This window comes from Achroia grisella, unplaced genomic scaffold (genome assembly GCF_030625045.1).
Source record: "Achroia grisella isolate CSIRO2021 unplaced genomic scaffold, CSIRO_AGI_Agris_v1 utg146, whole genome shotgun sequence".
Lineage (NCBI taxonomy): Eukaryota > Metazoa > Arthropoda > Insecta > Lepidoptera > Pyralidae > Achroia > Achroia grisella.
The window spans coordinates 3,445,686-3,461,234 of record NW_026712636.1 but is presented as its reverse complement, the minus strand read 5'-3'; the positions used below and the strand labels follow the sequence as shown (position 1 = coordinate 3,461,234).

General features: G+C 32.3%; 1 protein-coding gene across 2 annotated transcripts in view; it reads left to right on the top strand.

The window, feature by feature from the left end:
• LOC131855585 (echinoderm microtubule-associated protein-like 2) overlaps positions 1-15,549 on the top strand; it is a 94,320-nt gene that overhangs the window by 53,697 nt on the left and 25,074 nt on the right. For both annotated transcript variants that reach the window (XM_059206863.1, XM_059206864.1), the window contains exons 6-7: positions 1,926-2,042; positions 10,840-10,911. In XM_059206863.1, coding sequence (XP_059062846.1) covers positions 1,926-2,042; positions 10,840-10,911 — 189 coding nt within the window. The remainder of the gene's footprint in view (positions 1-1,925; positions 2,043-10,839; positions 10,912-15,549) is intronic.

The window sequence follows — 15,549 nt, the reverse complement described above, 5'->3', positions numbered from 1 at the left end:
TTTGTTATCTGTCAATTAAGAATTTCTGTTTACATTAAAATTACCAGTTACCACTTTTGGTACACTTCTTTAAGACAGTCTCGGTGGTCTAGTGGTGTAGCACACCGCCTCACTTCCGATGGTTTCGGGTTCGATTCCTCGCACGGCACAAGCATTTGTATTCATGAGTATGATTGTTTGTAACAGTCTGGATGTTTTCTATATAAAATATGTATGTATTTACGAAAAAAAATATGTATGTATTTGTATCAGTTATATAGGGCCCATAAAACAAGCTTTAGCTGGCAAGTTAGCTAACTTGTTGCTAGATTTTTTTTTTTATAATTATCATAATTTGAGCGCGTTTGACCGCAATCTCACCTGATGTTAAGTGATGATGTGGTCTAAGCTGTTACACGCAAGCTCAAATAATACCTATTCACTCTTGACTTAAAAGACCCAATGTTGTAAGAGGCAGGAAAAATAGACGCTGGTAGAGAGTTCCACTCCTTAGCTGCTCGCATAAGGAAAGATGATGCAAAACGGTTAGTTCGAGCAGCTGGGATGTCAATAGTGTAGGGGTGGAGCCGCTCTCTACGTCTTGTTGTACGTATGTATGTAGATGGCGCTGTGTTAATTATCCAGGGTTATTTATTTATTTATTTAATTCTCACTAAGGCAAAAATGACAGCAAATATCTATCGTCTAATAATAATATTAAGTGATATTCATTACTGGCAATCTCAAAGATGGCCTATTGATGGTCCAGATTGAATTTAATAATCTCTTATGGCCGGATTGATAAATCTTGCATGTAGGTGTTTATTTGTTTTTATATTTTTGTTGTGAATGTCGTAACTAATATTTAACTGTATCTGATGAGTAACAATTATCAATCACTGTATCACTATAATGTATAGTTTATAACGTTCTCTAATGCATGAATGATATTTCAAGGGCACACGTACTATGAAATTGCAAAGGTGTCAATTGAAAGTAGTCTGTGGAAGTCTATGTTTTGTAGGTAGATTTGTGTTTGTGTTGTTAAAGTCGGGAAGTAGATTAGTTTAAAAAAATTGTGGTTTATGGTGCTGCCATAGAGCAGTTAATAAATTTCATATATAGAATAGAATAGAAAGTTCTTTATTCAAATAATCTTAAATTTAAACACTTTTGAATAGATATTACTTTTTTTAATTTACTGTTCATACATAAAGCTGTCTCATGACAAGATGAACGTGCAAGAAACTTGAGTGCTGCTGTTTTTATGATAACTTTACATGTTTTAGTTGAAATGTGTGAATACGAATTATTATAATAAAATAAATTAATTTATCACTTAAAGTATTCAGTTTAGTTTCTTGCCAGTTCTTCTCAATTGTATTAGTGTATTGAACTGGACGGTAGACAAATAATATTAAAACCACAAATTTAAAGTTTATCGGTTGCTAAAAAGTTCCACATGAATAAATCATTTTGATTTGATTTGTTATAAGAAATTATAGATTTATCTCACAGATGTTTTATAGATGATGTCATCTTTTTTAGTTACGTTTTATATTGCTCTATGGCAGCGCCATTACGCTAAATTTAACTATATTCCGTAGAAGAGATGTAAAGGAGACAAGTCGACTATAAGTTATTGCCCGTCGAAGTTTTATTATAATAGTTTTCCTCGCATTTACAAAATATGTTCCTACTTCTTAGTATATTTTATATTGTACTTCTTTTCGTTCTGTGTTCTCGAATATTCTATTAGCACATGTGTATCGTTGCTATTTTGTCTATCAGTTTCTTCTATTATATAGACCATCTGTTGTGAAATGTCAGTTTCAAGAACTCAGTCTTCGCATAAGGCAATTCTTCTTTCTTCTTTCTGCTCTCTTTTGCAAGTTCTTATGTAATGTATTAGAAAATATAGAAGCTACAAGTGTGAATGTGCTCAGATCGCGGAATAACTCGACGTCAAGCAACCAGAGCGCGTCGCCAGCAGTTAACAGCCTCACAAAAAGATGGAGTTCCACAGGAGACTTCGGTGCACACGGTTTAATTAGCAATAGCAGGTTAGTAAATGTTATATTAAAGAGAGCAACGAGCAGGGGAAATAAATAACTAGTGAAGTCGCACAAAATAAAATTGTTATTTTTTAAAATTCGAATTCTAAATTTAAAATAATTTTCGCGGCTTTTTAGCATTCAAAATGGCGGCCGTATTTATTTTGTACTGCTCCATACAGCACTATGACATGATAATTGATTATCACAGCCATTCTATATTGCGCTTATTTTACTTAATGCATTTTTAAATGGATATGGTAAAAACACATGCACGTAAATACACTTTACATTACGGAATATGTATTCTGTGACTGATTTCACGACATAATGATAAAAAAATATCTAAAGTACCGAAGGCAATGGCTGTATGGGCTGAGTACTTTTGCCTTTTACTATAATGAGAGAAACAAAACTAAAAAAAAAGTAGATGTTGATTTCTTCAACTATTTGTTAATATGATTCAACTTATTTTAATATGATTTATGTTTTTTTTTAATCTTATATTTTTTTCGCATTGTTAAAAAACAAGTTAAGGAATGAAAGTAATAACATGATAAAAAACAATTTTCATTGGAAAATATTCATTAAAGAAATGTCAAACGTCGCTGTAAATTACGTCCAAATGTAACAGTATTAGATGTCTTTGAGAATAATATGTTTTAAAAATCATTCCTTAAAACTGACTACTGTTAGTTTAATATGCAATAAAATCGGATTTTAATTGAAAGCATGTATTCTACGAATTAAACGTATGATTAGATGCAATAAAATATTCAATATCACCGTTTATTTCCTCTCCGCATTACTCTTATCTATCAAGTCTAATTAGTGTGTCATTTTACACAACTATAGTTTCTACCATTCCAATGAACAAGTAAAGTAGATCAACCGTATTATTTTAATTACTTAGTCTAGGATTTAATTAAAAAACAAAAGAGTAACAAATAAAACAAAATGTATGTTAATTGTTAATACGGTTTTTATATTAAGGTTATATTTAAATACATTTGCTAAATCTTACTGCAATAACATTTAGAATTAATATTTACTTTTTTTTTCAGTAGCATATATTTGATTTGGTTGAATATAAAAATGAACCAATTATGAACAAAGATCGTTTGAAAAGAGCTGAAACTCAGCTTATTAGTTCTTAGTTCGAAGCATTCCGAACTAACGGTAGATTTAACATATCATAAGAGTCTGTAATAGACCTATACGAGTAACGATATTTACATTTAATTTGATTCAATAATAATTATAGATTAAGTTTAATTCATAAAGACTATGAACCTACTTCATCTTCATTTTCCTTTCTGCTCTTCTCTGCTGAATAAAGCTTTAATTATCCAGCACTATTTTGTAACTCTTGAATGTTAAGAATTGCCAAATGTACAAAAGTTTTCATAGTTTTTTGTTGTTTTCAAAAAACAACAAAAATACATTATTGTTGTTTGTTAATGTTTGTAAGTCTGTGTTATTTATACAAATAATCGTTGATCTACTTTTCTTGTTCATCATACATCTTCTATTTTAATTTCATGTAAGTTTATAGAATAATGTCATACCCAGTTTCTGATATCAACATAATTGATTATCTGTGTATTTATATGTAAAAAAAAGGTAACATTACTAAATAAAACTCATCAAAATATTACTATAGACAGTCATAGTAATATTTATAAAATATCGGCAAATATACTTTAAATAAATAATTGTCTTCTACAAAACTTTGTCTATGGTTTTAGTTAAGTTTGCCTATATATTTACTTTATATATATAAATTCGTATAATATCTAAGATATCTATTAAGGATTTATTTCTCCTTAGGATCTCGTTATTATTATATTTTTTTATGTAGGAAATTAGTAGGAATATCTTTTTGGTAGAAAGACTTCTGTAGTAAGATCGAAGTGGCTTGAGTAGTGTGCATAGTTTATAGCTCGACGAAGGTCGCATCGTTGAACTTAAAAAGGTGAGATCTACAACTGTATTGTTGAAAGCAACACTATAAGTATTCTTAAAGCACATATTATTATAAGCACGCCGCTAACACATTTAAATATAATGCACAATCACCAGCGTAATTGCCGATATGTCTTTGAGACCACTTGCACTATGCCAAACATAGCTTAAAAAGTTTGAACAGACGTTAGAGGTCCTTTCTGAATATATTTTAACAAAGGTTGGCTTAAATGATACACTAACTTTTGCCCGCGGCTTTGTTCGCGTGAGTTTATCCCCTTAAGGGTGGAATTTATCAAAATCCTTTCTATGGTTATGCCTACGTCATAGTAGCTTTATGCATGCAAAGTCTCAGTCCGATCGGTTTAAAATTGACGAAGTTTCATACAAACTTTCATCCCTTATTTTATCCCCTTGGGGATAGAATTAATCAAAATCCTTTCTTAACGGATGCCTACGTCATAACATCTTCCTGTATGCCAAATTTCAGCCCAATCCGTCCAGTGGTTTGGGCTGTGCGTTGATAGATCACTATGTCAGTCACCTTTGAGTTATATATATTTAGATATAATATAAAAAAAATACTAGGGGTCAGTATATTTATTTAAAGGATTATCAAGAAGAAAGTTAAAAAAAAACTGTTCAAGAACAGAACTATGAACTTAAATACGAAGACGCGGGCACAGCTACATTAAAATATAAAGACATTTCTGATTAGTCAGTTACAACACTTTGCAAATATGTTAGCTTACTGTGACTCAATGCTCACAAGATTACGTTAGTCCATAGTTAGTTAACTCTAATTACTTGTATACTTTACGCTAATTCGCTCTACTTAGTTGAACTTTGAACGCTTTGGCGTGCGTTCAACAACCGACTTGAACCGACATTGGACGGTGCAAACAAAATATTTCTTCAAACTCTCAGCATGTGATCCAAACTCAAATACATTTATCAAACTTATAAACATATAGATCCCCTGTACTATTGAATTCAGATGGGGATCGAAATTACGACGGCCTGAGCAGAGGTTCGTACCCCTAGCGGTGCCGTCAGACTAAAGTCGTATCCGTCAGGCGGGAGTTGGCCTTCAGCCGCTCCATAAGTCCTACCGCGGGTTTGGAGTGAATTACGACGGCCTGAGCAGAGGTTCGTACCCCTAGCGGTGCCCTCAGACTAAAGTCGTATCCGTCAGGCGGGAGTTGACCTTCAGCCGCTCCATAAGTCCTACCGCGGGTTTGGAGTGAATTACGACGGCCTGAGCTGAGGTTCGTACCCCTAGCGGTGCCCTCAGACTAAAGTCGTATCCGTCAGGCGGGAGTTGACCTTCAGCCGCTCCATAAGTCCTACCGCGGGTTTGGAGTGAATTACGACGGCCTGAGCTGAGGTTCGTACCCCTAGCGATGCCCTCAGACTAAAGTCGTATCCGTCAGGCGGGTGTTGGCCTTCAGCCGCTCCATAAGTCCTACCGCGGGTTTGGAGTGCCATCTGCACTCGCCCCCTATCGTCCAGTGAAGCTGTAAAGGCCAGCTGCGGCCAACAGCATTAGAGTAGTCCGAAAAAAAACAAGACAATTATGTATCTGATGCCAAGTTTGGCGCCAGCATTTGTAAAACCTGATTTCAAGAACAGATACTTTTGTTCACTAACCTCTACTCGGGCTTTCGAAAAATGTCGCACAAAATGTTCTAAACTTTAATAATTGTTATTAATATTGTCCAATTTATCCAATAACATCTTATCTTACTATTGTAAGTGTACAAATAAACGTAATTTTAAGCAATCCAAAAATATAAGTCATTCGGAAAAAAATACCATAAAGTTATTTGATCATCTCAAGTAGAAGTAGACAATTTATAAATACGTATATTAATGAAATCAACAGTTTTATAATACCAATCGTTTCGCATTAAAAAAATATCTATTTTTTATTTACTATTAAATAATTTTTCATGAAGTTTGTGTTATCTACCTAAAAACCAAATTTTTTACAAATCTCTTTAATATTTTAAGTTTGATTCTATGACTTTAAGACTTTTTTGCAAACAGTTACATATGTAAAATAGGGCTTCTTAAAATGTAGTTTCATTATTATGTTTATAAGACAACTTTAAATATAAAACAAAATAATCGATTATCAAATAATCCAGACCCATCGGCATTATCAGTGGGGATCAATGGCATAGTAGCCATTTTTAGTTCGAAAAACGGATTTAGATGGCGTCATTGGTATCGAATGGAATTCAACATTGTTTTGTAATCGTTTAAAACCCAAAACTATGTTTTTAAAAAGGTTTAATCTATTTTTAAAAAGTCATATATAGATGTTAAAATGAAATAATGCGTTTTGAAAAGTAATTTTCATATATTTACTCATTTTGTTGTTGCCCTGTATTTGTTTACAATTTAATCATTGCTAATTGGGGCTTATTGTTTCCAAAATACTTTCATAGATGGCGCTGTTTTCATTTGTATCACCGTATTTTAAATGTTTATTTTATATTTTCAAATAATAAGTACTTACTATATTATTATGATAAATTAAACATAAAAAAAGTTTAAGTAAATATAAAACAGCTAAACAAGAAAACCATATTATTCCAGTAATACTTATTTAGAAAGTGTTGCCATATTAAAAATAAATGCATAGATTTATCGATTTTTTCGAATAATCGATAACAAGATATTACAACACATTATTCGATGGTGCTTTTAATTAGTCTTTGCAAACAGTAAAATTTCATCATTTTGTATTATACTCTTATTTGGAACGAATTGCAATGCATAATTTTTACTCGACGACGGCAAAATAGAGAGATTTTGACAGGTATGCAAGTACTATATATTTATCTGTTCGCTCATAACTTCGAAACTTGAAGAGGGAAATATTAATTAGATTGATCTGATACAAGTGTACTCTATTATATCAACCTCCACGCGGTCACCCTGGTAATTATAGCAATTAATGACATTAGTGACATAGTTCTTCTATTAAAAAAAATAAATACCTACTTATTGTAATTTAATGAATGAGAATTATTATTGGGTCGTCCGCTGATCCTTTATATGGACCGCTGGGTACGGGCCCCGAGCTTACGCTCTTTACCCGAGCATACTGCTGGGGTATACCACCCCAGCGTCGTTCGTTTACCGGCCGGCCTGCCGGCCGGCCGGAGGCCGGCTGCCAGCAGCCGGCTGAGGGAGTCGTGTAGGAGGACTCTATAAGTCGCTCGCCGAGCCGGCTTAACGCCGCCACGTGAATGAGAATTGAATGTGGTATAGAGTATATAAGGTCAGCTATACCTTTATGAAACCTCAATAAACAAGTGTTATATGGTATCTAAATTACTGACATTGGTAGCTAAATGTGAGGATCCTCGAATTTTTAAAAATACTCATAAGAAACTTTACAAATACTCGAATTTTGCTTTTGTAGAAGGATATTTTCAACCTTACTAAATTGTACAAGGTTTTGAAACGATAATCATTCATAATACTATGATATATTACTGATCCTAGTACCTACTATTCATGATAATTAGTTTTTTAATATCTCCATTCGAGGGTAGGTTATTCATAATTTATATTATTAGATTTCATCACAAATAAAAATATCGATTTAAAATCGTAGGTTGGTCCATATTTTTTTATTATATCGAAATGACAACGAGTACTGGCAACATAAATGAAATGTTAAAAACATAAAATATAGGAATAAAAGAATAGGATAAACGACTTTAAGTCAAATGCTTAAAACATATTTTCACTAGCATTGGATTTTTTCTCTTTTTTCATCATTTAAGTTAAGTAGGTACTTCAACTTTTGAATTGTTCCTGTTCAGAGTTCATTGAACTTCTTATTTTTTGTTTTTTGTCAAACTCAATAATTTAAATGTGTCTAAGGACTACTACAAATATTTATTAAACTATCGTGTCTTTGAGGATTATCTCATACCAGGTATAACTATAAGTTGTTAAAAACTTGCATATGTATGCGTGTGTATCTTTCATATTAAAATATAATAAACATAGGTACTTGGTGACCGCTTTAATGTGGTATTATTATGTTTTTATTATTGTTATGAATGTAACTTCAAAAAACTAACACTGATTTTATAATTTTTGATTGATTGAGAAAATACTGAAAATTATTAATCAAAATAAAGTACTAAACAGTAGTATTATTTTTATATTTTATTAGAACTGAATGAATATGATGTATGAATAATAGTTTATTGTGCTAATAAGCTTAGTATAGTTACTTTCATGTAAATTCATTCATGTAAGTTCATGAAAATGTAACATGGTATATGATATTGTTTTCAGATTTTCCTGACATCAACAACTTAATACTGAACAAAGTTTAAACAAATAAGAGATGATATTCTAAATCTCCTAGTCATTCAGATGAAGATAAATAACATTTTTACTGTAAAGAACAGGAGTTCAAAAGAATAAGAAATATATATATATATATATATGAACATTTTACTGTATAAAATAATAATGCAAGTAAAAATAAGAGAAAAAAGCAGAAGAAAAATCTGTAAATTATTAATCACAATGCAATTAATAATATAATTAAATAAGTAAGAAAGCAACGGACTAGTGATGAGAAGAAATTCCAAGTAATTATGTGTAACCGACTGCAAATAAGTTTATGATTTAAGCTCATGAATATTATTATATTGCTTCATCAACAAATCCAGGAATATTTTGTGTACCAGGAATTAATTATGAAATGATTTTGATGAAATATTATGTCTTGATATTGATTTATTTGGAATATAATATAAAAATAACAGAAGTGTTTGAAGTTTTAGTGGTATAACAGACAAGCAGTGAAAGAAATATTATTGTAAATTATTAACAATTGTTTATTCTGTGATTAATAAATTATTTAAAAGTGTTTTATTACCTGAAATAAAAATTATGATCTTCAAGTGTTGTGTTCATGCAATGTTAGTTTCACCTCATTCGATTTAAAATGTCAAGAATTATTTACTACATAATGATTTTGTATTAGATGGTAATCATATATATTTTTTAATGCAATGTGTATAATAATTCCCATTTACATCAAAAAACTTTGTGTAAATCTATATTTCTCTGTCTATAGACTTTGGTTGTGGAGTACTAATAAGAAACAAAATCTAGAGACTGTAGTATATCACAGCATCCCAGAACCTTGTATTTAAGTCATATAAGGACTTAGTACCTACCTAATACTTGCTAGTTTTTTAATCAATTAATTAATTTGATCTCAATCATCATGATGAACAATTATGATAATGTTGAGAATACTGCCAATGATGAATTTTATGGTGGTCATAAATAAATACCACCGTCACTATCGTCAGCAGTCATTATTGATCTCATCATCATCACCGGTACCCTCCCTCATCCATATTGTCAAAAGTTACTACCTACTATTATGAACTGAAATGGTAAATAAGCTGACGATCCATCCAACCACGACGCTATCCGACGTACATAATATTACGTATATATTATTAAACAGCATTACGTCATCATGTCGTGCCCGCTATATCCCGCATACGTTATCATTCCGGAGAACATAGATGTTATGTCCAAATATCCTGTAATTTCGCAGCTTAATTTCAACTGAATAACAACTTACATAAATACCAAAAAACTAGCAGTAAAGGCGTAGTTTGTAGATATCGAAGGTTCTACAAATAGGTATAACATCAAAATAAGTACCTACATGTCATTAGCACCGATGTAGTATCCCTGAAAGAACCTACATATAACAGATTGATGGTTTGCAGATATTATTTTCAGTTTTACAAATTGCCAGTTTACCGTAATTAACTACATATTGAGAAATAATTATATACTGAAAATTATATGAGGTACCCATATGCACATTAATTGATTATAGCTAAAATCTATCACTATCACATAACAATTTAAATAAAAAAAACCGTATTAAAATCGGGCTATTCGTTAAGGAGCTATTGCTCCTTAACCGATAGCCCGATTTTAGTGCAGACGCGTTACGACATATCTTCGTCGGGAGAAAAAAAGTAGGCATGTAAAAAAGTAACTGTAACATAGTACATAGATACATAGGTACATTAGCCGTGTCTGTAGACTGTCAGCGAACAATATTATACCTACATTGAATTTTCGATTGTACCCAATCAGGAGTTCGATACAGTTATATATCTATTATGTACGTATCTTTGCAAAACAGATGTCATGTAGACCGAATTCTCTGCCATCTATTTTCATGCTTTATTACTAATCACCCACTAGTAATCCGAACTGCTTCAGATATAGCGACATCTAGCGCCTACGGCGGCGAAATAAAATAGCCCGAAGAATAGCCCGAGTTAGGAAGGAACCATTTTCTTGTATGGGATGGGGTATCTGTATGTAATATTATATTATCTGTGGCATTATGTAGCTCAGAAAAATATATATAAATAGGCGGGAGTAATTCACTATTCTTAATTTATAATACGCCAAGTTTGAGCATAGCATTCCTGTAGGAGATTAGAACAGACGGGAGGGGGAGGGGGGGGGGGTATTTCGTTAATGATGATTATTTTATTAATGATGATGAATTGTGGAATAGCTTTCAGAATTCATCATCATTCGAAATATCCCCCTAAGCTTAGCAACTTGCGATGTTATCCCTCCTGTCAATATACAGCGTCTATTCGAGATTTCCCCTCTTCCTCGCTAAGGAACGCTATGTACAAACTTGACAGACTATAGTCAGAAATTGGGTATTTTAGAATAGCTTCATTTTCATTAGTCTATTCATATTTTTCTATAAGTTTCTAATGTATTGTGTATATGTTTTCTTTAGATTTACAACTGCAAAGTCGTTACTTAATTTGTACTCTAAGCCGGCACAGAATGGATCTATATTGAAACACGGGTAAGTGAACTACGGTTGCCATGGTGACGGGTTGCAGTGTTAAGATGGTTTCTTGGTGGCACTTGTTTCGCTTTGGGTGATGCCTTCGATTCACAGTTTTCAGGCTTTTGGTGATGGTCCCTAACTCTACGCATTTTATTTCAACTATATAACACGTGTCGTATGTATACATCACTAAATAAATAATAAAATGTGTTTCACAATTTTTTTTTTAGTTAAAGCCGTTTAATAGTTTACGTCCTTGTGGTTTTTTTTTATTAAGAGGTAGGTATTTGTGATAATTTATGTACAATACTAACTAAACTCAAACCAAGAAAAATATCTTGCTCGTCCTTTAAAAATATCTTGCTCGACTCGACTCGGTAGTCTAGCGGCTTAGCACACCGCCTTCCTTCCGTAGGTCGCGGGTTTGATTCCTCGTACGATGCAAACATTTGTATTCAGAAGTATGATGCGTGCGTAGCTCTAATATTTGAGTACGTTCTTCATCCATAGGATCACATTATAAGGCAGTTTAGTAGTTTACGTTCTTGTGATTTTTTTTATTAAGTAGTTAGTACATTAATTACAAATACCTACCGTATTTGTAATTAATGTACTAACTACGAAAGTCCTTTAAAAAAATTTTTTTATGTATTAATTTAATTTTTTTATTTTGAGGTAAGTAGACTACTGCATCAATTAGCGAAAATTTTTCGATGTTTGAAAGGTACGTTACTCCAAAGTGATATGTCAATTCATATAAAATCCATAAATTTTTGAGCACACGATCAAAGCCGGGGCGGGTATGTTAGTCTTGTCCATGATACTGTGGGTGATTTTACCACTCCATCCAATTTTTTCCTCTATCACTCTATGAACGTTTGACGGCCTTGATGCTTCTAGCGGTTTAGCACACTGCCTTACTTCCGAAGGTCGCGGGTTCGATTCCTCGTACGATCCACACATTAGTATTCTTAAGTATGATTGTTTGTATCGGTCTGAGTGTTTTCTATATAGCCCTCAATGGAGCTCATAGGAGGATGTAGCTCCCCATGGGATCACATTATAAGATCGTGACATGGTGATAACGTTTCCAGTTTTCAACGTCACAGTATATACAGAAATATAAATCGACATATTTCCTTTGTCTTAACCAGATTCGAAAAGACGACTTGCGCCGTTATACTTAAATACATATATATGTATATATAGGTACATAATTTATTACATGTATGGTGTACACAAAATCTTCTATCACAGCGACATTACTATGTAACAAATACAATACACATACCTACTACAAATGATGTTGCAGTCATTAGATTTTATGTTATGTAATCTGCCCACGCTGCGCAGCTCATTGGCCGAGATGACTGTGATATACGCGTCACGGTCGAAATCGTGACGATCCAGTGTTACCAACCGTACAATTCGTACACAAATATAAGATTTAGAGCCTTCAGCATTTTACATCGTTTGTACGATATTTTAAGATAGATAGATAGATAAAGCCTTTATTGCCAACATTACCAGATTATATTAACAAAGCTAACTGTGTGATCAACGCGTCACTTTCAGTATTTTACAATCTTATAAGATTATACCAAATTTTAAGATATTATCTATCTATTTTAAAATTTGGTTATATCTTATAGCCTTTATTACCATCATATTAAAAGAAAACCTACAAGGTTGGCTCCTATTAGCCTCAGATATTACTGATGTGAAGCACAACCTATATTTATAAAACACTCCGTTGATGGAGCCACCGGTAACACCAATTATGTATGTCCAGCGAAAATTAATAGTGCAAATATTATGCGTTCGCAACTTTGTTAAATGAAAAAATATCATAAATATCTCTGCCTACCCCATCTGGTATAATAATATGAATTTATACTTATAAGTATTATCACTTTAATTGTAACGAAGCATTGTCGTAACAACCAACCCATTATGGTATTAATTTTTCGCAATGTTGTAAACCCATAGGGAGACACCGTAACATTGTATGTTAAGTCGGTATATAATGTTTTATAGATTAATATAATATTTCATTTCTTATGGGCACACGCGATGTCAAATTAAATATTTGTTGCTTAAAATGTGGTAGTCATATGTGGTTATTAAAATCTTCACTTTAAGTTTCAAATATTTTGTCATTTATGTAATGCAACAGGCGAAATAAAGGACAATTTTAATTATTCTTATAATTAAACAGCCATTATTTATTTTATTTATGTCAAATTAAAATAACGAATAAATTGTAGTTTAATGAATAATCATAATAGATCTAATTATTAAACATAATATATTAAACCGAAAGAAAAATATTCATTCAATGCTTAAAATTAATTAGTTAAGAAAAAAACGAAGTATTGTGTAAAAAAATAAAACTTAAATCAACGCGTAATGACAATTAAAAATACACCAGGTAGGTCCAAGTTCATCACTTTTTACAGAGAGGTTCTATCTGATGATACCTCTTTATAGGTTAGTTAGAGAACATGACGGTAAAGAATAATTATCTGATGATCCTTTTTTATTTAATAGTTCGTAAATTGACGGTATATCTGTAAAAAAAATGAGAATAATTGCTCTTTGACCGGTTCTGTTGAAATCGACTGCATAAACTCGATTGAATAAAAAAATAATAATCGGAATCGACCCACTTCGTAAATGTGAATGTTGATACATCTGAACGCTGTCCGTTTGTGTCATCAAAGGATCCTTAGATGCATTAGTCTGATATTTCAGTTGTCTGTACCACAGATAAGATTATATTATATTATCTATATCAAGTTTGTATCAGAGCATCATCACACGTATTACTAACTAATGTTTTAGCTGTCTTGTCTACAGCAGCTATAATATATATACATGCATATTTCCTTGTTTGGAACTAAATAAGGAAGACGTCATCAAGTCTGAATGACTCATAGACTAAAACTGTTCACCACCACTATTATAAATATACTGATCGTCTATGTGCATTACATTGCTTGTTTCGTACTGGTCCTGAAACTCCAATTATAAATATAACAGCAATGGATTTTGTGCAAAACGAAAAATGGTATTTTAGAATGTACAGTACCGTTTCGCGCTCGTCTCGTTTTCTGTACACGCAGTCTGACCAAGTTATTCTTGCTCGTCGGCTGTTTGCAAACGACTCCTTGAAACCGGTTTTAAAAAGTAAAACTCTCAGTCGTGCACCGAAAAAGTTTGCTGTTTTTAGCATTTAAAAAAAAGTGGTTTCGTTGTAATCTCGTCTGATTTTGTTTTTTTTTTCATCGATATGGACGACAGGTAAAGTCATTTTATCTATGGTACACTAATATTATAAATAGGTGAAGTTTGTGAGTTTAGATGTCCGGAGTAATATCTTCGGTGCTTCTTATCCGATTTTCAAAATTCTTTTAGTTTTGGATAGCCTATTTATCGAAGAATGATATTATAAACTAGCTGTTCCCGTGACTTTGTCCGCGTGGGATTTAATTTTATTTTTCTAAAATAAAAGTAGCCTAAGTTACTCCTTATTATATCAGCTACCTGCCAAAAGAAGTCCCGTTAAAATCGGTCCAGCCATTTCAGAGATTAGCCGGAACAAACAGACAGACAGACAAAAAATGTTATTTTGGTGTATGTACCGTATAAAAAACGGTTATTTCAATATTACAAACAGACACTCATATTTTGTTTGTATGTATAGATGTAGATAAGTACAGTTTGTGAGTTTGGATGTTGAGTAATATCTCCGGTACTAATGTTCCGATTTGCAATTTTTTTTGTGTTAAATAGCCTATTTATCGAGGATGTCTGTAGACTATATAACATCACGCTATAACCAATAGAAGCAGAGCAGTATTAAAAAATGTTGCTGATACGACGAAATATCGGACGCAGACAAAGTTGCGCGGAATAACTAGTATTTTATATTTACGTGGGTCGTAAAAAAGTTTAAGCTTATCTTTTGTCATGTCAATAATTGACCATTAGCGTCAATTTTTTATACACAACAGAATCATTTATTATTTATGTTTTTAGATTATTTTTTAACGCCTAGCTGGGCATTGGGAGTTCGTAAAGCGGCGAGGGCTCTCATTGAATTAAACAAATCTGGGAGGTAAACGCATACAATTGCAGATTAAGAAAAAAAAGACCGCTATCATGTCATTCACCTCTGTGTAAGTCGGTTAAATTTTTTTCTCAGATTTGCCCTCAATTGATGCGTCGCTTGGTAACTGAGTTTTATGGTTTTTGTGCTTGTTAAATGCATGGGGATTGTAATTGATATAATATTCTAAAGTTACATTTTGGTATCATTTTTATGAAATCTTAATTTATAAATTGGGAACGTTTTATAAATCTATATAGAATTCACTTAACACTTTTATTAATGTGGTCGACCGAAATATCGAGAACTCAATAAAATTTGTAAGCTCCCGTGATTTCTAATTTTACGTATAGATATAATCATAGCTATACCTGTGTATTACATACTAACGACCCGCCCCGTCTACGCTCGGCTATAGTTATTTTTTTGTAGGAATCTTAAATTATTTGAAAATGAAATACTGCTCAAATTACTACCTGAAAAAAACATTGTATTATTTTTTCTTTATCAAAGAGAAATGAAATCCTTTCTCCTTATAGGTG